The 24,286-nt window shown below is 54.4% G+C and overlaps 1 protein-coding gene across 3 annotated transcripts; it reads left to right on the plus strand.

The window, feature by feature from the left end:
- The first annotated feature begins 1,142 nt into the window (after positions 1-1,142).
- SERINC2 (serine incorporator 2) lies at positions 1,143-22,277 on the plus strand. Of its 3 annotated transcripts, none has more exons than XM_055332459.1 (11): positions 1,143-1,238; positions 1,775-1,825; positions 12,613-12,774; positions 13,512-13,702; positions 14,120-14,199; positions 14,687-14,824; positions 15,522-15,691; positions 17,313-17,403; positions 17,716-17,857; positions 20,517-20,732; positions 21,682-22,277. In XM_055332459.1, exons 1-11 carry the CDS (start codon positions 1,224-1,226, stop codon positions 21,815-21,817), a joined length of 1,392 nt encoding a protein of 463 aa, XP_055188434.1. In that variant the 5' UTR covers positions 1,143-1,223; the 3' UTR covers positions 21,818-22,277. The 3 variants fall into 3 exon arrangements, with proteins under 3 accessions (XP_055188434.1, XP_055188432.1, XP_055188435.1); XM_055332457.1 differs by having other exon boundaries at positions 1,176-1,238; positions 1,743-1,825; XM_055332460.1 differs by lacking the exons at positions 1,143-1,238; positions 1,775-1,825 and adding an exon at positions 4,349-4,456.
- Positions 22,278-24,286: the final 2,009 nt, after the last annotated feature.

A 24,286-nucleotide genomic window follows, 5' to 3' on the forward strand; every position in this document is an offset into this window, starting at 1 on the left:
TGATGTCTGTGAGGGAAGCATCCAGAGACCTTTTAGAATCCCTAGACCTGTAACTCTCATGGAGTCCATGCCAGGTCCTCACTGACTCCCCACTCCTCATTTCCAGCAAGTGTCAGGGGCTCCCCTGCAGTCCCCACCCTGCCACGTTCCATCTTTCCTGCTTTCCTCCACCTCCCCCCTCACCTCCTAGCCACATCCCACAGAGACTATCTCCCATAAAGATTCCTTCCAAGTGTTACTGAGTATGGAGGCAAAGCCCACCAGCCTGTCCATCCAGGAGGACAGGGACTGTGTTGGTTTTGTTCACAGCGCATCCTCAGCACCTGGCACACAGCAGACCCCCTCCAAGTGTTGGTTTGAAAAGGAACAAACAGCATAGCAGTACATACACCAAGCAGCCTCGGGGGCACCCCATCACACACACATTCATGCACACACAGCACATGAGTTCATCTGTGCTCACACGTGCACCATGCATGCATCTGCACGCGTGTGGATATGCACTGTGTGCACACACCTGTCTGTTTCCCTGTTTCTGTACTCTCTAGATGGAGTCAATTCCCGTACCTGGGTCCTTTCCCAAAGCCTTGGTCACCTAAGATCACTATGAGCTCATGTGCTGGGGTGTGAGGTCCAGATGTGACCCCATGACCATGTGCTCAGGGCTCCTGGCTTGGTCTTGTGCATCTGTGTGGCAGGGGTTAGGAGTACCAGCTGGAGTCCTATGAAACCTGTGTTCCATCCTTGCTCTGCATGTAATCACTGTGTACATTCTACATCTGGTTTGTGTGTGCATTACTTAACTTCTTGGAGCATCAGTTTCCTTATCTGTTAAATGGGATGAATAGTTTCCACCTTAAAAGCATCTTATAGGAGATACTCTTAGCAGGGTGCCTAGCATATTGTAGGCACTAAAAGATGATTTCTGGGGGTGCTATTATTATTGTCATTTCATTCTTTGCCCCAAACTCCCATGTGCCCTTTGGGGGGGAAGGCAGCCTTGGTGGGGGGCTGTGTATGGGGAGGGCAGGTGGATGGCGCCTAGTGAACGCCTCTCCCCGGGTCCGCCCCTGATCCCAAGCCCTCATTATCCCACATGCATATTCATAAGAGATAGCCTCAGCCCCACTCTGTAAATGGATCAGAAGCAGGAAGTGGAGACCAGTGTGGAGAGGGACTCCCAGTGGAGAGGAGGCTCAAAGCCAGAGTGATTCTGAGTCCTCATGGACGGGAGGATGGTGAGCAGGGATGGGGCAAGAATGGGCTGGGGAACCCCTGAGGGGCAGTGGGGGCTGCAGCAAGGGATTATCGGTGTATTGAGGATTGAAAACTGGGGCCCAAATGAGATCAGATTGGAGAACCCTTGGGATGAGTGGCCAAGAAGTTAGAGGCTGTTTCCTTTGGGATCTGGAGGCCGGGTGATGGGCACAGAGGATGGACAAAACGACTCTTGCATATTTCTCTCAATGGGCAGAGTTTACATGATACGGTGTAGTTGGAAGAGTTGTGATGATCCTAAATCCCACCCTCCAGTGAGGCTCAGGGAGGCTGGGTGACTTGCCATAGTCACACAGCTGCTGACTGTGATCTTACCTCTGGAGATGTCAGAGACAGAGTGACTCTGGCCCACAAAGGAGGTTCAAGGCCAGGAGACAGGTGGGCTGGCGGGCTGGGCAAGATACAAGAAACGAGGCCTCTTTATCTTCCTCCAAATTTTATCTCTCAATAATCCCCTGAGACAGCTCAAGCAAAAATGATGGTCTCCGTTTTACAGATGAGAAGCATGAGGCTGAAAGAGGAGGAGTCACCGGAACAAGTCAGCCCGGTGAGTTGTCTGCAGCACTGTTGGCCCTTCTGTGTAGGGTGCCATGGGGGCCCAGGGGCTGCTAGCTTAAGTCTTGGGGATCTTGGGCAGGGTTGAGCCAGGATAACAGCAGTGCTCTGGAAAATTGCAATCTAAAACCAGATAGGGGGATCCCTGGGTGGCGCAGAGGTTTGGCGCCTGCCTTTGGCCCAGGGCATGATCCTGGAGACCCAGGATCGAATCCCACGTCGGGCTCCCGGTGCATGGAGCCTGCTTCTCCCTCTGCCTATGTCTCTGCCTCTCTCTCTCTCTCTCTCTGTGTGACTATCATAAATAAATAAAAATTAAAAAAAAAATAAAACCAGATAGGTCAGGTACTTGTGGTTTCACTAATCCCTCCCTCCTTTCAGACAACTGCCTATTTCTTTGAATGCTTTCTAGATGTTCACAACTGCTCTGTGAGGTTAAGCAGGATAAGCATATTTCTTTGAATGCTTTCTAGATGTTCACAACTGCTCTGTGAGGTTAAGCAGGATAAGCATCCCCATTTCAGGGGAAGGGAGGGAGGTGAAGTGAGCCCCAGGATGGCAGAGGGTGACACAGGCTATGAAGAGTCTCAGCTGTTGCTTGTCTTGGTCTTGGGCTCTTCCTCCTGGATCAGGCCATGGAAGAGGGAGAAGAAGGGTGAGTTACACCCTTGGGGCACTGATGTCAAAGGTGCTGACCCTGGGGTGGGGGGTAGCTGTGGGAAGGGCTCCCCTCAGACTGCTTGGTGGCATCACAGACACAGAGGATTGCTGAGGAGAAGAGGACTGTGAATGGGCTGTTTGGGGATCAGAGCATCGATCACCACCAATTGAAGAAACTGTGTTCCTGGTGGAAGTTCAGATGCACCTTCATTCAGCAAGCACCAGCCGCTTACTATGCCAGGCCTGGTGCTGGGCCCAGGTCAGGGGACGGGTGGCCACACATGACTTGGACAGTCCCTTCGTGGCTCAGAGTCTCCTGAGGGTCTCTGACCAGGGAAGAGAGGCAATCAGGTGTCAGGACAGGCCTTGGGTTCCAAGGTCAAGGCCAGGCCCGGTGGTCTTCTAGCTCTGTCCTTCTGACCTGTGTGGCCTTAGAGCAACAATTACAACAATCACAATAGTCACAGCCAGTGCTCCTTCAGGGCTCGGTTTACAGATGGCACAGCACTTTACTTTGAGCCTCAGTTTTCTGATCTGTAAATTGGGTGGGGCGGGGAATGAATCTTCTTCTTAGGGTGATTGTGAAGCTTGGACGAGCCCATGTAGGTGAAAAGAGTTTGGTACCTGCTTGGGCTTTGTGGCAACTTGAGTTATTTGTGAGGCCAAAACAGAAGCCCACATGGTAGAAGCACAGGGAAGCTGGAGGATATTCATTCCTAATGGGACCTGGTAGTGGCTTAAGGGCGGTGGTGGTTCTCTTTACTGAGAAGATCCAGGATGTGAGCAAGGTTTCCAAGGGCAGAGAGAGGGGGTGAGGGGGAAAAAAGGACTTTCCAGGGGGAGGGCATCATGTGGACAAAAGTGAAGAGGGGGGAAGCTGTAGGGTGTGTTTGTGGAACTGTCCTGGTAGCAGTGAATAGCCTGGCACTCCATGAATCACCCAAGGAGGCAGTCAGGGCGGAACTTTGGCTCCAGGGCCAGCTGTGAGGCACTTGGACTTCCTGCCCTAACATTATGTATCTAGGGTTGTGCGAGGAGGAGAGAGCCAGAGGGTAAACTGAGAGTAATTACAGAGCCCTGCTTCTGGGTCTCTCTCACCTACCCTTGCAGCACAGTTGGCTGGGAATGTGACCCACCCACCCCTCCTGACCTCCTTAGCTGGGGGCCAGAGTTTGGGCATCTCTCGGGAACAATAAGCCAGCCAGCAAGAAGGCTCAGGGGAACTCGTGGCCCAAGACAGGAGTCAGTAGAGCTTGAAGAACAGGTGGATGGAGGGAAGGATGGCTGAAAGAGTGTGAGTCCGGGGTCTTAGGAGAAACAAGGATGACGAGGAGCTCACATTTGTGAGCATCTACTATGTGTTGTAACAGCCCCGTACAGATGGGGAAACTGAGGCTCAGAGAGGTGAAGTGACTTGCCCAAGTTTCTTTATCCGATCGTGCACCATTCAACACCTATGCACTGGGTAGAGGCTCTACACCAGGAGTTTGGAGTGCCCGTCACTCGGTTTCTGCCCCCCTGTAGAGGGGGACAGGGTTGTAGGTCACACGGTAGCCTCGTGGGAACTCGGGATTTTTCCAAACCCTAACTTTGGACCAGGCCTTGAACCGGGGCGGGGTCGGGTGCGGCTGCACGGCTCGCCGGGCCGCGGGAGTCCCGGGTCCCCTCACATTCCCTACCTGTCGGGCCCGGCGCACCTGCCGCAGGTGACCCTCGGGAGGCTCCGAGCGCCGCCGGAAAGCGGCGAGCGGCTTCGGCAGGTGGGGCGGGGCGGGGCGGGGCGGGGCGGGCCCGTCCGGGGCGGGGCGGGGCGGGGCGGCGGCGCGCCAGGACCGGGCGCCCCGGAGCCCAGCGATCCCGCCGCCCGCGCCCGCGCCCCGCGCCCCGCGCCCCGCGCCCCGCGCCCCGCGCCCGCGCCGCCGCCATGGGGGCCTGCCTGGGGGCCTGCTCGCTGCTCAGCTGCGTGAGTCCCGACCCCCGCGCCCGCCCGCGCCGCCGGCTCCTCCTGCGGCCCCGCACTTTTGTCCCGTCTTCTTCCTCCGAATAGTTTCTTCGCTTCCCTTCCTCTAAACTTGTGTTTCTGGGCCCGCGCCCCGCCGCTCGCCCTCGGGCCCCCCCGTCCCCGGGCCCCCCCGTCCCGGACCCGCGGGCGCCGGGGACAACTGGCGTCGGGGCTCGGGTTACCGCGGGGGAGGGGCTGGCGCTGGGGCTGGGGCTGGGGCTGGGGCTGGGGCGCGGCGGGCGGCGGGGGAGGGGCGGGCCCGGGCGGGCGCCCCCCTGGGCACCGCGGGACTGAGGCCGAGCCGGGGCTGGGCGTGCGCGCTGCGGCCCCTCGCCCCACCTGGCGCGCCTGTCCTCCCTCTGGGACACTGACTCTGTGTGGGCCCGCCTGGCCCCTGCCCCACTCTGCCGGTGTCTTTCTGTCCCTCTGGCAATCCGTCCGTCAGTCTGTCGCCCTGCCCGCCGGCCTCAGTTGGTCCATTTGTATTTGTCTGACGTCTCTTTCTGTCCGCGCGTTTATCCCACTTGTCTTTGTGGGTCCGCGGCTTCTCCATCAGTCATTGTCTGTCTCCCGTCTCGCCTACCGTCCAGTCTGTCTGTCTGCATCCTGTGTCTGCCTCTTTCAGGCTGGCGCACACTAAACCCTGGACCCTTCCCCGGCGAGCCCCAGACCCTTCCGCTCTGGGCCCCCGGAGCCTGAAATGGGCGTGGGGGGGAGGCCCCCTTGAGTGAGGCCGGCTGGGGTCGCCACAGCCCCCGGGCCCAACTCCGGGTTGGAAGACCCAGGAACTGGGGGAGGCTGGAGTGCGTGGGTGGGGAGAGCATCTGGTGCTGGGGCTCAGGGACCTCGGGGGCACCAGCCTCTGTTTTGGGGCCGCAGCCAGCAAAGGGGAGGAGCTTCAGCCAGACCCCGGCTGGGAGGCCCTTTCTCCTTTCCCTCTTCCCCTCATTAAATCCGAGGTTCGTTCAGGCAGCTCCCTCCCCCTCTGCTCTACACAAAGAGAAGCAGAGAGGAAGGGGGGGGGATCTGGTGGCTGCTGAATCTCAGCACTTGCTTTCCTTTGTTCCTGATTTGTGCGTGTGCGGGTGTGTTAGGATGGGGTGGAGGAGTGGAGGCTTCGGGATCTAGAGATGTACTTTACAACCATTTTCTGAGAATGCTGGCTGCACAGAGAGGCTGTAGACAGGGTCCCTGGACAGTCTCTTGTCCTCTCTGGGCCTCCATTTACCCGCCTGTGAACTGTGTGTGCGCCCCCGCGTGTGTGGGCCCACGATCCCAGGAATCAAGAATTGGTTTCTGAGATCCCTTTCTGCCCAGCGAATTCTAGGCTTGGGCTGGTCTCTGGCCAAGAAAGGTTTGCTTCCTGGTGCGGGAGGGAGAGCTTCCTCCACGTTGACCAGGTTTCCATTTGGCCGGGCTGGCCTGGGAGTGGCACATGTTGAGGGGTGACCCGCCAAGCCCCCCACCGCTCCCCTCGTGCCTCAGTCTCCCCATCTGCCTCCTTCATAATTCTGTTTGAGGAAGATGGAAAAGTGCCCCACCTACTTCCTGGCGACTGTGTGTGGCTCTATTGTTGTTACCTTCTTGGAAAGGTGGGCGGAGAACTCCCTCTAGAGCCTAAGCTGGCGGCTGAGTCACGAAATCTGACAATGCTGAGGCCAGAGGCACCTGACAGGCTTGTTGAAACCTTCAGCAAACTGAGGCTCAGAGAGGTTAGCCAACTTTCCAAAGGTTGCACAGAGAACGGATAGGGAAGTGCACAGTCAAGATTAAAATCATTCCTGGTCCGGGCCTGCACCTTCCCTCCCTTCACATCCAGGGTGCCCGAGGGACAGGGTGGGTCTAGGGTAGAACTGGGTATCTAATATCTGCAGGAGACCTGTCCCTCCTTTCGGTGGCCTCCCCTTGGGGTTCTGACCTCTGATATTTACTGAGTTCCTACCACATGCCAGGCGCTGTGCTCAGCCCCTCACCATGCTGTCTTCTTGGTTCTCCCGCCAGCCCTGTGACATAGTTCTCCTATTTCAGATAAAGACACCAACAACAGCCACCATCACTGTGCCCTCACTCAGGGCCCAGCGCTGCCCAGTGGTGGTACTCTGTATGTGTCCTCTCATTCAATCCTCACTATGACCCCAGTGAAGCAGTTAATATATTCCTATTTCACAGATGACAAATCTGGATCAGAGAGGGAAAGTGATTTCCCCACAGCCACACAGTATTAGGTGGTGCAATTGGGTGTTACTGGGCACCGATAATAACCTGTTTCAGGGGTGGCTGGGTGGCTCAGTCGATTAAGTGTCCAACTCTTGATCTCAATTCAGGTCTTGATCTCAGGGTTGTTAATTCAAGCCCTGCATTGGGCTCCATGCCTGGCGTGGAGCCTACTTAAAACAAACAACAAACTAAAAACAACCGGTTTCAATGGAGATTTGCTGCACTGGAGGAAAGTGCTAATAGGGAGTTCCTGGGCATCTTGGGGGGAACATTCTGGAGTTTGTGGATTCATGGAGGAGACTTCCAGCCATGATGCATTTGCATCTGCTCATCATGCCTTAAGGTTGGTGTTTGTATTGGGCAGAGGGTAAGTCCTGCCTCGGAGATCAGATGGGCCCACAATGGGGTGGGAGTCCCCAGGCCAGCCAGTACTTGGTGGGCTGGACAGTCAGCAAATGTTTAGGGAGGGCCTTCTGTACTGTCTGCACGCCGCCGAATCAAATTCTCTGTGCACTACATGCGAGGGCAGGTGAAAGGGTCAGACGATGGGACTCCAATCTTGGCATGGCTTCCCCCCCCCGCCCCCCGGGAAGTCAGCAGGCAATCTCTTCCCCTTTTCTCTGGGACTGAGGGAATAAGTAGAGATGAGCACGAAGCTGGTGCGCAGTGGCCACTCTAAGCATCCCAGGATGGGAAAGTGCTCAAGACCACATTTGGGGAATTGGTGAAGCTACTGACACTGGGACTTTCTGCAGAGCCTGGGCTCTGAGCCACTGCATTGTCCTTCCCAGGAGCCCATTTTATGGCTGAAGAAACTGAGCCCTGCAGAGAAAAGGGATTTGTCTAACTAAGGTCATACTGCAAGTTCGTGGCAGAGCCAAGACTCGGCTTTCTATTCTTTGTGCTGCATGGGGAAGTAGGTGTGCACGAGTAGTTTGGTCTAGTCCTAGGGCAGCTCAGCTGGTATTGGGGCTATTTGTGAAGTCTACAGGGTGCACCCCATCCTTATGGGGAATTTTAAAAATTTCACCGTGGCAAAATGTATATAACATAAAAAATTACCATTCTAGAGGCTCCTGGCTGACTCAGTCGGGAGCCCATGACTCTTGATCTCAAGGATGTGAGTTTGAGCCACATGTTGGGTCTAGTAGAGATTACTTAAAAATAAAATCTTTTGGGATCCCTGGGTGGCTCAGCGGTTTGGCGCCTGCCTTTGGCCCAGGGCACGATTCTGGAGACCTGGGATCGAATCCCACGTCGGGCTCCTGGCATGGAGCCTGCTTCTCCCTCCTCCTGTGTTTCTGCCTCTCTCTCTCTCTATGTCTACCATAAATAAATAAATAAATCTTTAAAAAAAATTTAAAAAATCTTTTTTAAAATTTCAATTGAACATTTTTTTTGTTTTTCAAGGAGCTTGTAATTTATCTTATGAAATATGATATATATATTTAAAATGGATATCTATTTTTATGATATCATCCCAAATGAAGGGTAGTGTCTGAAGGGGGAAATATGGTGGGTTGAAACACACAGCAAAAATTTTAGGATCTGTCTTTTTTCCCTTGCAATCTGTTCCCCTAGCTTGCTCTCTCTGTTCCCGGAGGTACTGCACACCACCCCCCGGATCTGTCTTCCATCTGTGGCCAAAGTGGTATTTCTGTAATGCAGATCTGATGCTCTGCTTCTCCTGGAGCAGTAGTTGCTCATTGCCTTCAGGATAAAGAGCAGAAGCCTTGGCATGGCCCACAGGGACCCTGGTCATCACTTACATCATCCTTCTTGCTTCTTCCTTTGACAGCTGCTCCAAAGATAGTGTTTGGGGCAGCTTCGCACGTACTGTTCCATTTGTAGGAACACCTTTCCCTTCCTCACCTGGCTAACTTCTTACTCTTCCTTGAAAACTGCCCCCTCCTTTTTCCTTATAGTGGTAAAATGCACATAATACATAAAACTGATCATTTTAACCATTTTAGAATTTTATACGGTTTAGTGGCATTACCTACATTCTCGTTGTTGTGCACCCATCCCCACCATCCATCTTCAGAACTTTCTCATCCTCCCCAAATGAAACTCTCTACCCATTCAATAGTAGTATTCTCCTTTCCCCTAGCCCCTGGGAACCCCCAGTCTACTTCTGTCTCTGTGAATTTGAATTTGACTGCTCTAGGTCCTCCTATCAGTGGAATCGTATGGCATTTGTCCTTTTATGTCTGGTGTATTTCATTCACTACAATGTCCCCAAGGTTTGTCTGTGTGGTAGTCTGTATTGTAGCAGGTGTCAGAATGTTCTTCCTTTTTAAGGCTCAATAATACTCCCTTGTATGTATATTCCACATGGGGTTTAGTCATTCATCAGTCATGGGCACCCGGGTGCCTCTACCCTTTGGCTATTGTGAATAATGCTGTTATAAACATGGGTGTGCAGATATCTGCTTGAGTCCTTGCTTTTGACAAATATCCAGAAGTGGAGGGTCAGTTAATTTTAAACAAAACAACCCTAGTTGCCTACCCCCCTCCCGCCTCCCCAGTGCCCCAGGAATGGTCCAGAGAACCCACGTCCCTGGCTTTAGGGACAGCCAGGAGAGAGTGTGAATGATCAGTGACAGCCTCTTGCCACCATGCCGAACCACGCATGCTTCCAGAGCAGTTCAGCTTACCCTAGGAGGTAGTGAGCTCCTTGTCGTTGGCAGTGCGTAAGCAGCAGAGGCTGCCTTCCGGGTGATTCTTCCTCAGAGAGAGAAGCCAGACCAGTTGAGTGTCTAGGAGCCTCACAGCCTGAAAGCTGGAAGCTTCAGCTTGCAGAGCTTAGAAGTTCTGATTCGCCATTCCAAGAACCTGGCTGCTGCTAAAACACAGCCAGAGTTTTGGTGCTTCTCTGTTGCTGCCACTCCCCTATGGGCACGTGGAGGTGAGCAGGTGGGGAGGTGGGAGGTGGTTGTAATCTTAGCACAGGAGCAATGTTATGTCTGCCTTGGCTTTTCACATTGTGTCATAAAAGTTAGTCCATGTTGCTCTGCAGCCTGGTGACTTTTTCCTTTCCTGCCCCTGTAACGTTCCATGGGATAAATGGACTACCACTGGTCCCTGGTGCAGGACCTTTAGGTGATTTGCATGCAGTCTCTTGAGATTCTTTTTTTTTTTAAGATTTTATTTATTTATGCATGAGGGACACACAGAGAGAAGCAGAGACAGACAGAGGGAGAAACAGGCTCCCTGCGGGGAACCTGATGTGGGACTCGATCCCAGGACCCCGGGAATCACGACCTGAGTCAAAGGCAGACTCTCAACCACTGAGCCACCCAGGTGCCCAGTCTCTTGAGATTCTACTAAGCTCAAAAAACCTAAAGCTTTGTGCCTATATTTTTTTGTCTTAATTTAAATTTTTTCTCTTTTAGTAATAAAATCACCTTTATTGAGATATAATTTATATTTAATTATGTTTTGTTACATGTACCCCTTTAAGTATTACTGACACATCGGCTGCATTTAGCAGAGAGCACTCTTAGGGGAGGACCACAACGTATGGATGAGCATTTAGTCATTTTAAATTTCCCTCTATTACTTTCCTGGGGTGTGAACAGTGCCACCATGAACTGGCGTGTGTGTGTGTGTGTGTGTGTGTGTGTGTGTGTGTGCGCGCGCGTGCGCGGCTGTTCTTACTCCTGTGAGCTGGTACTTCTGCAGAAAGAGATTCTTGTAGGAGCAATGCCTCAGGGGTGGAGTGACTGGGTCAGAACCGAAGATGGATTCTGAGGATGTACCCGAAGCAGCTGGTGGTGGGGGCCGGCGTGTGCTTTTCTCTCCCTGACCTGTTCTTTCTGGCTACCAGCCCTTGGAAATCCAGAAGTTTCGGGTGTCAGGAACACCTGGATTTTGACCTCCAAGAATTAGAGCGAGTTGAAAGGCCAGGCTCCCTGACTGCAGTGGGACAGCTTTTCCTGTGTCTCAGATGTCTCAAATTGAAGTGGTAACAAGCCAGAGCCCGGTCCTGACTTGGGCTCGTCCACACGTGGTTCCCGAGATCAGTGCTTGTGGGCCTCCACTGTTTTTCTCTGGCATCAGAGGGATTGTTTCCATCCCTGGGGTGTTTTGAAATTAAATGAGGCTGCCATCAATGAGCTAGTGGGCCCTTGGTACAGACAGAATGGGTTCAGACCCCAGCTCCTCAGCTTACCTGCTATGACCTTGGTCGTGTCACCTCTCTGAGTTATTTTCCCCATTTGTGAGGGGGAGGTGATAACACACTTATTGCACAGTGTCAGTGACACTTAATGTAGATAAGGTGCTTTCCGTGGTGCCTAGGACGGAGCAACTCCTAAAGGAATGCTGTCTGGTTACTCCTTGAATCTCAGCACCGCTGTCCGCTTGCTGGATGACTCTGGCACATTCTTGACTGCTTTAATCTCAGTTTCCTTATCTGTAAAATGGGACTAATAGCTAGCTAGTCTGTCTGTCTGCCAGAGTGTTCTTTATGGTTTCTAAAATACGTTTCTTATCCCTTCTCCCACAAAAGGCAGTCGGGTAGGAGGCAGGGTTTGGGGTGGGGGCGCAAGATGTAACCAGACATTGCTGGACCAGTTATGATTGGACCATGAAGAGGAAATTCATTCTGCAGGCATTTCATTTAGCAAACTTGTCCTTGGCTTCATGGGTGAGAGAGATGGGTAACAAGGAGCATTTCCAGGGACGTTTCCACTCTTGGGAAGAAGGGAAGCGGAGTTGTCACTTCTTCCTGGAAGGGACCCACTACCCCCAGTCTGAAGTCAGCCCCTGTCTGTGACTCTCCGGGCAGCAGTGACCATGACAGGTGGAATGATTGTTGAGTGTCTTTCTTGAGGGAGGGCAGAGCCACTATCTTTCTTGTTCTTGACTCTTAAACACTTGAGTAAAGGGCTGGGCTGTCTTGGGGGGGGGGGGAGAAAACTGATGACCAGATGTATCCGGATGTAGGCCCGGTTCCCAGAGGGGTGAGTCCTCTTTCGGGATGCCAGCTGTGAATAGAGTGGCACCACCAGCCCCCAAATAATTTCAGCCAGCCCAGGGAGTGCAGGGGCTGACACCGGCTTGGGCAGAGGAGCCAGGAGAGGGAGAATGTGAGACGGCCCCTGCTGTCCAGGACAGGTCTGACCCCGGAGCAGGAAATCACAACTCCGCATTCCATTCGTTCAGTGGATGTTTATCACGTGCTTGCTGTTTCTTGCAGTCTTAACATATGTCTGGGGCTATGCCAGACACTTTACCTTTGTTCAGTTGATAGTCACTAGGCTCCTGCTGTGAGTCAAGCACCATTCCAATTCCTGGGTCTACCGCAGTGAACAAAACCCCTGCCCTGGCGGAACTTGCACGCTAGAATAGGGGGGATGACAAACATGAGCAAAATAGAAAACCTGTCAGATGATAGTAAGTCCTGTGGGGAAAACCCAAACAGGGAGGGGGAAAAGGGAGCGCGTTACAATGTAAAATTCCTATGAGAATTAGGTACCATTATGCTTCCCATCTTATAGATGAGGAAGCTGAGGTTCGGAGAGGTTGAATGAGTTGTATAGGGCCACACAGCTTATCTGTGTTGGAACTGGTCTTCTGGATCGATCGATCTATCTATCTATCTATCTATCTATCTATCTATCTATCTATCTTTTTTTTTTTTTTTACCACTCTGCCTCCTCTTATGTAAGAAACTGAGACCTGACCTTTTTGCAGCTTGGTTTCCGCAGTGCCCTTTGGGGCTTGAAAGTGCAACGGGATAACGTCTGAGGAGGAGATGTGCCCCTGCCCGGGACAGGGAGGGCAGGCTTGGCAAGGATTCGGAGACATGGAATGGGTGGGTGGTGGGTGCTCCTGCGTGGGCGGGGATGGGGAGAGGAGGCAGGGAGTCAGGGCACCATCCTGCCCTTCCACAGGCGTCCTGCCTCTGCGGCTCTGCCCCCTGCATCCTGTGCGGCTGCTGCCCCTCCAGCCCCAACTCCACCGTGACCCGCCTCATCTTCACGGCCTTCCTCTTCCTGGGAGTGCTGGTGTCCGTCATCATGCTGAGCCCTGGCGTGGAGAGCCAGCTCTACAAGGTAAGTGGCCTGGGGACAGGCAGGGGAGGGGGCCAGCCTGCGGGACCCCGGCCCACAGCGAAGGCCCTGCTGCTCCAGGCTGGGGGGCCTGGGCTTGAGGTCCCAGCTAATCAAGAAGGCTGGGCGGGCATATCCTGGCACGTCCACTATCCAGGGTTGGTGATGGGGGTGTTTCTTCACATGGGGAGGAGAGTTTGAACCTCACATGGGAATTCTTGTCTTTCATAAGCTGTGGGCCCCTTGGAGAATCTGACGAATCATCATTGTCCCCGGGACACTAGCCCCGGGCCATGCTTTCCCATCTTAGTGCTCAAACCTTGTTTGGGGTCCTCACTCTTCCCTTCATCCCAGCATTTCAGAGCCTGGCACAGACCCAGTGTGACATTTAGGCCAATGGCTCTGACATTTGAGTGTGTGAGAAGGTATGGATGTCCTGAGGAGTGTGCTAGAAATGCAGATTCTCAGCCCCCACCTCAGAGACTCTGGTTCTGTCCAAGAGGGTCCCTGGAATCTCTCCTTCCCCCAGAGTCCCTGGGGGTTCTAGGAAATAAGCAGAGAGTAAGGATCTGTCACTGAACCATGTGTCCCCATCTGTCCCAGGCTCACTCACAGGACTTCAGCCCCAAGGGTGGGTGGGGGTGAGGATGGAGGGGTAGGAGGGAGCTTCCCTCCTGGCCGGCCTTGGCAAAGTCAGCCCAGGGTTCTGGGGACCTTCACGCTGCTCTGTCTCCCCACAGCTGCCATGGGTGTGCGAGGAGGGGGCCGGGACCTCCATCATCCTGCAGGGACACATCGACTGTGGCTCCCTGCTCGGCCACCGCGCTGTCTACCGCATGTGCTTTGCGACGGCAGCCTTTTTCTTCCTCTTCACCCTGCTCATGATCTGCGTGCGCAGCAGCCGGGACCCCAGGGCTGCCATCCAGAATGGGTGAGGGCACCCCCGCCTGCAGTTGGGACCCCCTCACACTGTGGTTTCTGCCCCCTGCCGGCCTCCAACCATCTCTGGGCCCTGCTCCCAGACTCCGAGCCACCAAGCACAGAGATCAGCTCACTTAGTTCTTCTCACTTCTCAGAGGAAGAAATAGAAGTCAGAAAGGGTGAGAACATGCCTAAGACCACACAGGACTTTAGTGACACAGTTGGGACAAGAGTCTGGGTGACCACTGTCACTCCGACTAAGTCCTTCCCTCTGTCCCTCAGGGTTTTTCCTAGGGCCAGGAAAGACTTTCTGTGGCCATCAGACCATCTTCACTTATACCTGCTCTTTGAGGGTGGGGGTCCTAGGAGCCGGCCTGGTCCCCTCCCCCAATTTAGCTCCCTGGTCTGTCCCCCCCACCCCCAATAGATTTTGGTTCTTCAAGTTCCTGATCCTTGTGGGCATCACCGTGGGTGCGTTTTACATCCCGGATGGCTCCTTCTCTGACGGTAGGTGGCCTTGGTGGGAGGGATGGGGGCTACCAGGAGGGAAATGGGGTCTCTGGAGGGAGGAGCCCTGGTGGGGGTTGCTCTTTGCATTGGCACACAGACCCTGGGCTGCTGGCCAGGTCCTCAGCCCCCACCCCCCCACCCAAGGAGATAGAGCTCTGGTGCTTGTTCACATGGCCTTGTCTGGACAACATCCAGGGTGGGGGTAGGGGGCAGGCAGGTGAAACATGCCTCACCTCTGCCCCATACCCTGCCACACTGCATCTCTGTACATAGCTAGGGGTTCTCCGAGGGCAGGGACTTTGCTTCTTCTCAGTGTCACCATTGCAGGGCATGGCATCAATGATTGTTGAATGAGTAAATGCATGTGCAAGGGAGACAGCACAGGGTATGCCTGCCGCACAAATCCCAGGGAGCCTGGCACTCAGGCTGCTCCCCCATGGCCTTGTCCCCTCACCCTTCACCCCTCTCCCCTCTCCCCACCCAGTCTGGTTCTACTTTGGTGTCGTGGGCTCCTTCCTCTTCATCCTCATCCAGCTGGTGCTGTTCATCGACTTTGCACACTCCTGGAACCAGCGGTGGCTGGGCAAGGCTGAGGAATGTGACTCCCGGGCCTGGTATGCTGGTGAGTGCCCTCGGGTCAGCCAGGTCAGCCTCCAGGTGGGCCTGGGGCTTGCTGACAGCAGGGGGTCCTTGAAGCTTGAGGAGAGCATGGGGGGCTTCTCGAGCAGTCCCCTGCCTTAGGGCAACAGGGGACTGTCCCAGGCAGATAGAGGGAAAGGTGTGTGTGTGGGGAGGGGTGGCTGATTCTGGGGGGACTTTGGGGGGGGGTCAGAGGAGAGCCGGACCAGAGAGGCCTTGGCGGTTCCTACAGGACGGGCCATGCACAGCCAGTCCAGACCAAACCCAATGACAGTGGATCCCTGAAGCCCCGGTGGCTGAACAGATCCCTGTCTGGCTCTCTTTCAGTCCTGAGTCGATCGAGGTGAAAGGCTCATGTAGGTGCTGGTTTGGTTTCCACACCTCTCGGAAGTGGCTGGTCTCTCTGATGAGAGGGCGGGGCTTCAGCAGGTCACTGTGCCTCCAGTTGACTTAGAAAGACTGTTTTGTATTCCTTGTTTGTCTTTTCATGGTTAACTTATTCGTGGCAAGTGAGTCATCTCGGTTCAGGATGGGGCAGAAACTCACAGAGGCACACGGGTGTCCTTCCTCCTCCGAGGAAGCTGAGGGCCCACACAGGGGCCTGCCCAACCAGCCCCCTCAAGGGTTGGGGCAGGGTCCCTGTGCCTCCTGACCCAGCGCTTGCCACTCCTCCTGCCCAGGCCTCTTCTTCTTCACCCTCCTCTTCTACACGCTGTCCATTGCGGCCGTGACACTGCTGTTCATCTACTACACCCAGCCCGGCACCTGCTACGAGGGCAAGATCTTCATCGGCCTCAACCTCACTCTCTGTGTCTGTGTCTCCATTGTCGCCGTCCTGCCCAAGGTCCAGGTGAGCCTGTCCATCCTGATGCCAGGCCCTGGAGTGTGGGGGACTGCTGGTAGGAGCCTTGGGGTCCTGGGGCAGGGCCATCAGTCACAGAGGCTTGGGCTAAGAGTGTGCGTTCCCAAGTCAGCCTCCCTAGGTTGGAGTCACAGCTTTCACGTCTACTTGCTGGGTGTCTTTGGGAAAGTGCCTTAACCTCTCTGTGTCATGTAAAATGAGAGTGATACCTACTCTTTGGAGTTACTCGCAGGATTGCACGAGTGTTTGTGAGTGTAGAGAAAAGGGCCTGGCATATAGATATTCATCAGACGTTAATTGTTGTTATTGGAGAAGGCTAGGGAGGACCACTGAGTGATGACTCCTAGACCCCTCAACAAGTGGTGATGGGAAGTGCAGCTGCACAGTTTTCAGTCCCAGACCGTCTGGGGTAACAGGTGCAGCTCCCCAGGTCATCACATGCTATTCAGAAAGAAAGCCCTATGAACCCAGGGGTGCTTTGCGACTGGGGATGTCAGCCCACCAGAGGTTTCACAGGTAGCTTGGGGAGCCTTTGAGTCTTTAGCAGAAAGGTGGGGAACCTCCCATCTAGTCTGAGCCTCTATTTCCCAGAGAAGATTAAAGCCCAGAGAGGGTGATGCCTCTGTCTCAGCTCACACAGCAATCAGTATTCATTCAGTGACTACTTCCAGAGTGCCGACAGTGTACCAGGCCCTCTTGGGGTTGTTGGGGATGCAGCTGTGAGAAAGAGAGGACGAGTGACAAGAGCTGCCCATTGATAGCACCTGTCCTGTCATGTAGTCCATGCATTGCCATCGTCCCCACTTTCCAGATGAGTAAAGGGAGGCTTAGAGGAAGAAAGAGACACACCTGAGGTCACACAACTAGTGGGGGCCCAGCTAGGGGCAGAGCTGGCCAACTGGCTCTGGAGCCTGTGCTCTCAATCATGGAGCTTAGATTCTTAATTCCAAGCGTGTGTGTGGTGAGGGTGGGAAAGAACAACTGCTACGAGATGAGGCCAAGTTAGATAATTTGGGATAATACATGCTATGTGGGAAATTAAAGAGAGTGGACAAAAGGTAGGTGAGTGGATGGGTGGGGAGCTGCTGCTGGGGTCGGGGTTTCGGGGCCTCATTGGGAACTCTGAGCTGAGGCCTGAATGCTAAGGAGAGGCTGGCTGTGTGGAGATGTTGGGGAGGACCGTGTCGGAGAGAGGGCACAGCAAGTGCAAAGGCCCTGAGGTAGGAGAGGGTTTGGTAGGTTCTGTGGACAGAGAGGAGGCCACCTTGGCTGGAGCGCAGTCATCAGCAGGAGCTTGTGGGGGAGGGGGCAGGAGACGAAGGCAGGGGCAAACCAGGGAGGGCTTTAATTCCGAATGTGAAGGGATGCTGCCCTGGGAGCGTTCCCAGCAGGGGAGAGGCTGGAATTATCTGTTAGGAGAAAGAATGAGGATTCCACCTTTGAATGGGCAGGGTGGGTGGTCGATGATCCAGGTACTGTGTTTTCCTAGGGGGTGTGGGGTGGGATGGCCCTAGGGTTGTGGGGGTCCCTGAGGTCTCTGGTGGGCTAGGTGCAGGTGGGGTATCCCCCAGGGCAGATGAGGGTCTTGCTGATGGACTGCTCTTGCCAGGATGCCCAGCCCAACTCAGGTCTGCTGCAGGCCTCTGTCATCACGCTCTACACCATGTTTGTCACCTGGTTGGCCCTGTCCAGTGTCCCCGGTGAGTATAGGCCTGGGTTCGAAGAAGACTGGCTCATTCCTGGGTCTGCAGCAGCCTTCTGGGGAGTGCTGGGGACCCTCACAGGTGACAGGGACATCTTAGCCCAGCCTGTTATCCTTCTTAGTCCTTCGGGGAGGTAAGAGGACCCTGTCTGTTCCTGGATCTCCTTCTCTGTCATTTGTCTGCTAAGTTCTGTCTGTTGCTGGGAGTCAAATGGTCAGTTGTATGTCTATCTGTCCACTGGGGTTGGCTCTCTGCCCTTCCTCAGATCTGGCCCACAGGGGCTGAGGGTGACTGTGCTCCCATCCCCAGACCAGAAATGCAACCCCCACCTGCTGACCCGCTTCAGCAACGAGACAGTCCTGGCAGGCCCTGATGGCTACGAGACCCACTGGTGGGATGCACCGAACATCGTGGGACTCATCATCTTTATTCTCTGCACCCTCTTCATCGGGTATGGTGGGGGGCTGGCTTCTGGGGAGGGATCGTGACTGGGGGCCTGAAGGCACAAGTGAGGGGGGAGGGTCTGGAGTCTGGACACTAAGCTGGGAGGCACCCTTGGCAAGGGCATGTCTAGCCCTTTGCTGGTGGAAAACTGAGTCCCTCTGAGGGCACAGTGTGACAGGGTAGCAGAGGCACGGCTGGACGCTGCCTCCTGGCCTGGGGCCTTTTCTTGCACATCAGGTTGGCTGTGTCTGGCTCGTGCAGGCACCTGTGGGAGCAGGGCAGAAGCATGGATGGGGGTCAGCAGGTGCAGGCTCTGTCACTCACCTGCTGTGTGGTCTTGGGGCAAGTGGCTTAACCTTTCTGAGCTTCAATTTCCTCCTCATAATAGGAGGATGGTAACCTTCAATGCTTGGGGCAGTGGGGACCCCATAGTCTCATCTGAGAGAGGGCAGCTTAGATCTAAGGTCACATAGCAATGTTTTTTTTTTTAAGATTTTATTTATTTTTTCATGAGAGACACACACACACACACACACAGAGAGAGAGAGAGAGAGAGAGAGAGAGAGAGAGAGAGGCAGAGATATAGGCAGAGGGAGAAGCAGGCTCCATGCACCGGGAGCCTGATGTGGGATTCGATCCCAGGTCTCCAGGATCGCGCCCTGGGCCAAAGGCAGGCGCCAAACCGCTGCGCCACCCAGGGATCCTGCCGCAACGTTTTTTTAAGAGACGTCTTAGCAGGTCTTATCAGTGTGGACTCTGGAACCAAACTGTCTGTGTTTGAACCTGGCACTGCCACTGACCAGTAGTGCAGCCTTGGGCAGGTCGCTTAACCTTTCTGTGCCTTGGTTTGCTTATCTGTAGAATAAGGATAAAAAAAAAAGTACCTACTTCATTGGAGGCACTTAGAAAAGAACTTGGCAAGTTGTAGGCACCAAATAAGCGTTTGCTTTTATTGCAAGTAACTGTGGACATTTGCACAGCTGGGTGGCAGTGACTGGCCATTGTGTAAGAGTCACCAGATGATATTACTGAGTATAATTGCTGTTTACACTAAATCTGGCAGACTGATGACTGACTCTGCGTGGCCCAGCATTGCTCCAAGTGCCACTTTCTATGTCTCTTCCCTGACTGCCAGGAGGGAGCCTCTTTCCTGCTCCTCTGGCCTCCCCGAGTGGTCCCTCCCTAGCAGTGCCTCTTTTCTTAAGAGCAGCACACCTGCCTCTGAACATTTTGAGGCTGTTTCACATTTTGTTTTGACCTTTTCCAAAACACTTTCTCCAAGTCAAGCCCGGGCAGTTCACAGACATCTCTCTTTGTCACCTCATCTGATCCCTTTTTCAACCTGGAAAGGTCTGTATTATGTCCATTTTACAGATAAGGAAACTAGAGGTACAGGAGGGGCCGCCGCTTGTCTGAGACCATGTGCACATGGTGGCCGCAGAGCTTGAGCACACATTCCCGGCCCACCCTGACCCAGGCTCAGAGCTGTGCCTTCTGCTGCTCCCCAGACGCATGCCTCCCTGGCCTGCAGTCCCTGGGCAGGGCCTCTGAGAGCCCAGGGGCCTGTCTGTTTTTAGCACAGTTCCTTTTTTTTTTTTTTAAAGTTTTATTTATTTATTTGAGAGAGCATGAGCAGGAGGAGGGGCAGAGGGAGAGGGAGAGAGAATCTCAGACTCCTTGTTGAGTGCAGAGCCCAATGCAGGGCTCGATCCCATGACCCTGAGATCATGATTGGAGCTGAAATCTAGAGTTGGATGCCTAACTGACTGAGCCATCCAGGTGCCCCCTGAGCACAATTCTTAAAACCCAGGAGGCAAAGAAGCAGGAGCAGCAGCCACAAGGGCAGGGACCCCTGAGAATGGCCCCCATGCCCAGCTATGTCACCGGGATCTGGGCTCCCACGCATTTATATAGGCCTGATGTTTGGTGATTAGGGGCAGCAGAAGCTCAGTGGGTGACTCCTCAGCTTGATGGAGGTAGTGGGAGCTGGGGTCCAGATCTCCTTCTCAGTCACATTTTTCCCCAAATGCAAATTGGATTTTCAAAATTGACTCTGTGTCTCAAACTATTAAATACTGTTAAAAACATCAAGACTTCATTACAGAAATGACCAAAATCTCTTCACTGTTAGTATTTTCCTATAATAAACCTTGAACAAAGGAGATGTCATTGATAAAACTACTCACCTAAATAATAGAAGGAAAACAAACTTAATGGCAAATGGGTATTTTTAATCATTAATATTATCAATGAACGTCATCCCTGGTATGGTCTTTTGCAGTACTAGGTACTTAGTACATGTTTATGGAAATGGCAGATGGGCAACCTGAATAATGGTGCCTGTTTCTTTAGTTTATACTCTGTGCCGGGCACAGTGCTGGGGGCTTTACGTTATTAATCCTCCTGACTACTCTTCAAGGGAGGTACTATAATCCCCAATTTTACAGAGGCTCAGAGAGGTTAAGTGTCTTGACTATAAAGCCACACAGCAAGTAGGGGTGGAGTTCGGAGTCAAAGCAGTTAGTTAATCCCTGGGCCCAGAGCCTAAGCAGTGGGTCACCAGGCCCCAAGGTTCTGGAACCATCGTGCCCATTGTTATGACCAATGCCGTGGCTCCGGGGGCCCCCTGGAGCTTCCTACCTGTCTTCCTCTTCCCTCCCCTACAGTCTGCGCTCCTCGGACCACCGGCAGGTGAACAACCTGATGCAGACGGAAGAGTGCCCGTCCGCACTGGAGGCCCCACAGCAGCAGCAGGTGGTGGTCGGCCAGGGCCGGGCCTTCGACAATGAGCAGGATGGTGTCACATACAGCTACTCTTTCTTCCACTTTTGTCTGGTGCTCGCATCCTTGCACATAATGATGACGCTCACCAACTGGTACAGGTGCGTGCAGCCTGGCCGGGCATGGAGGGAATCCACGGTGCTGGGGCGTGAGGGCCACATGCCTCCTCTCCTCTGCCTATCCCACCCTGCCCCTGGTTTGTCCTGATAACTGCTGAAGGCTTGGGCATAGAGGTGTCTGTCCAGGACCCTCCATGGAGCCTGTCCATCCATGCCTCCCGGCTTCCCATCCAGTGCCTTAGTCTGCTCAGGAGTAAGTGCCTGAGAAGTTGGGGTCATAGGAGGTGCCCCTGGGCCTGTGCAGGGCAGATGGGGCCTACAGATCAGGAGTGGCAATTTGGATTTAAAGGTCAGAGTTGGGATTCCTGGTTGGAGCATTTGGATTTAAGGTATGGGGTTAGAGTCAAAGTCACAGGGTCAAGAATAGGAGTCATGAGCTCAAGGGTTGGGATTGGGGCCATATAAAGTCACAGATTGGGTCATTTGGTTATAATTGGGGTTAGCAGGGCATAAAGCCAGGATTGAAGTTGCTGGGTCAAGGAACTAAGATCAGAGTAACAAGGTCAGGGCCTAGGGCTGGGGTTACAGGGTCAAGGGTTAGAATTAAGGTCAGAGATATGGGAACTTGGTCCTGAGGTCAGGGGTCAGGGATGAAGTTACAGAATTGATGGTCAGCGTCAAGGTTGGAGGTCAGGACTACAGTCAGGAGCCCCAGGGTCCCCAAAGTCAGGGACCAGGAGTCAGGTTATAATATTATAGCCTAGGACCGGGGTCAGTGTTGAAACTGAGGTCAGGGTCAGATCTGTGGTGTTAATCTAAAGCTACATCTAGGGTCAAAGACACAGCTAAGGCCAAGTGCCAAAAGTATCAGAGATGGGCTAGAGCCAGGAGTCAAAGTCAGGGCTCACGACCAGGTCGTCAGGGTAGGACCAGAACTGACATCACAACACGGAGTGGAAGCCAGGCTCACTGGGATGACGGTGTGTTCCAGACCTGGCGAGACCCGGAAGATGATCAGCACGTGGACGGCCGTGTGGGTGAAGATCTGTGCCAGCTGGGCGGGGCTGCTCCTTTACCTGTGGACTCTGGTGGCCCCGCTCCTCCTGCCAAACCGCGACTTTAGCTGAGGCGGCCCCCGGCAGCCTGCCCTCTTGGTGCCTCTGGGCTCAGGGAGTCAGCCACACTGAGCCTCTGCCTGCACCCACCTCCAGGACTTGCCCCTGAGCTGGGCCCCTTGTTCTTAGTGCCTTCGGGGATGGGGGGGAGCATCAGGTCCCTGGCCTGAGCCCTACCTTCCCACTGACCCCAAACCACAGAGCTGCCTCTCCCTTGCCCTTGTCCCCCGTCACCTGCACTCATCCTCTGGGGAAAAAAAGGCCCCTTATTCTCATGCTCCCTGGGAGGGACCTGAAGGAGAGAAGCACTCAGAGCCACTCTGAGAGTGGGAGCACTCCCCAGGATGGGGTGCCCAGCACTGAGCCCGGGGTGTTCCTGACCACATCCCTCAGGGCACCCCGGCCCCTTCCTGGACTCCGTGCCTTACTGGGTCTTCGCGACTTTGCGCAATAAACAAGCCAGTACATGTGCCTTTCCATGTTCTGTGCTCCGCACCCTGGGCATGGCCCTCCTGCCATCTGAGGCCACTGTTGGGATGGAAATGGATGGTCAGGGCTGGGAAGGCCAGACATGAGACCTGGGCTCTGTTTTGAAGGGCATGGAGAGCCTTGGGGTGGGTGGGGGAGGTGATAGGGGAAGGAGGGGCTTTGGGAAAAGGGAATCTGGGGGCCAGGAAAGGCCCTGGAGCAGTGTCCACATGAGGGGTGGTGAGGCCAGAGTCAGGATGGAGAGGAGAGTTTTTGGGGGGTGACTGAGGGGGCCATCTTCATCATCCCACCGGTGTCCTGTCCTAAGCTCCTGCCCACCTCTGGCCTGCTACCAGGGTCCTACCCCTTCTTCCCGCCATAGCCATCATCTTTGTCACCTGCTCTGGGCCGGGTGCCTTGGGGAATGCAGAGAAGAACCTGAGCCACACCCATACCCAGGGCACGGTGGGAAGAACACACACTGAGTCAGCCAAGCGGGTGTGGATTTGGTGAATCTTGGAAGCCACGGGGCTCCAGGCAAGTCCTTCTGCTCCAGGCCCTAGCTCCTCATTCATTGGCCGGGAAAGCGCCCCCCACTCCCAGGCTGTTGTGAAGCTTGGAAGAAGCAGCCTGTGTGAAGTGCCCGGCAGGTGCTCGATAGTTTCCATCTCTGAAGGTGATGCAGCGGTGACAGGCTCCTGGCTGTGACCCCAGAGCCTGGTCTAGACATGATGACTGATCACAGGCCATGCGCCATCTCCATTTGTGAGTATAACAATTAGATACGGACATGACTGGGTTTTCTGGGTGCTGGGGGTGCAGTGGTCAGAGACACAGCCTGCTTCCCGGGAGCCCTGGGGCTCAGGAGTTGGTGTGAGCTGGGGCGGGGGGCTGGGCCCCAATCACACAGGCCCTTGAGGGCCATTGTGAAGAGACCAGGTGTTATCCTCAGCGGAGAGGGGAACCATGGAGGGTTTTGGAGCAGGGTAGAAGCAGTGAAGAGGAGGTCATCATGGGGGAAGCCCTGGAAGGCTTCGAGCAGAGCAGTGACATGGCCAGGTTGTTATTTTAGAAGGATTTCCCTGGATGAGACGGAGGCCTTGTAGCTGGGACAGGTGCCAGGGCCCGGGAATGAAGGGAGGGGGTGGTGTGCAGCCTGGGGCAGGGACGGAGGATGGCATCTCTCAACCCTGGGACATCCTGGGGATGCTCTTGGCCCTGGATGCCTTCCAGCCCAAGGAAACCCTCTCCATGGAACAATCTGAACCTCTCCCACTCCCTGTCCCCCTAAGATTTCATTTCTTTCCTCCTTTCACCTTTGGGAGAAGAAAGGCCACACTGTGCTCCCGATAACCTTTTTTTTTTGTTTTTTTTTAACCAATTTGAGGAAGTGGACCGTTTTGTCCTGCCTTTGTATCGCATTGCTCTATAGTTTTCAAATTATTCACTCAACAAACATGCACTGAGCATGAGTTCTGGGCCAGTGTCTGGGCCAGGGTGGGCCTGGTGGGGAAGGAGGCAGAGGCCAGGCCCAAGAGTCTGAATGCCTGGCTATGGAGTTTAAGGTTCCAACTCGGAGGGCGCTACCTCTGAGAAGTCCTCTGAGCGCCTCCCACAGAGGGCGAAGGGCCTCCCCCCGCCATATTTCCCCCAGGACCCGTTCTGCCCTCTGGTGGTCACACTCACTCACCTGTGGGCGGTGTGGTGGGGTTGGGGGGCAGATGTCAGGGCTGACTGTTGCCCAGCACCTGTGGCTTCCACATGCCCTCTCTCCCTTCCTCCCTTTCTCTCTTGCCCTCCTCCCTTCCCCCAGCCCCCTCCCTCCTCCACCCCCACCTGCTTCCTTTCTCAATTCTCATCTCTTCCTTCAAATCCTCTGTCGCCTCTCTCCTCTCACACTGTCTTTTGTCACCTCCTGCCCTTTGTGGGTCTGTGGGCCAGGCCCAGAGGACACCGGCCCTTTTTGTCTGCCAGCCCCTGACAGGCCAGACTGTGATGGAGAAGGGCCACCTC

The sequence above is a fragment of the Nyctereutes procyonoides genome, unplaced genomic scaffold (assembly GCF_905146905.1).
Source record: "Nyctereutes procyonoides isolate TBG_1078 unplaced genomic scaffold, NYPRO_anot_genome, whole genome shotgun sequence".
NCBI lineage: Eukaryota > Metazoa > Chordata > Mammalia > Carnivora > Canidae > Nyctereutes > Nyctereutes procyonoides.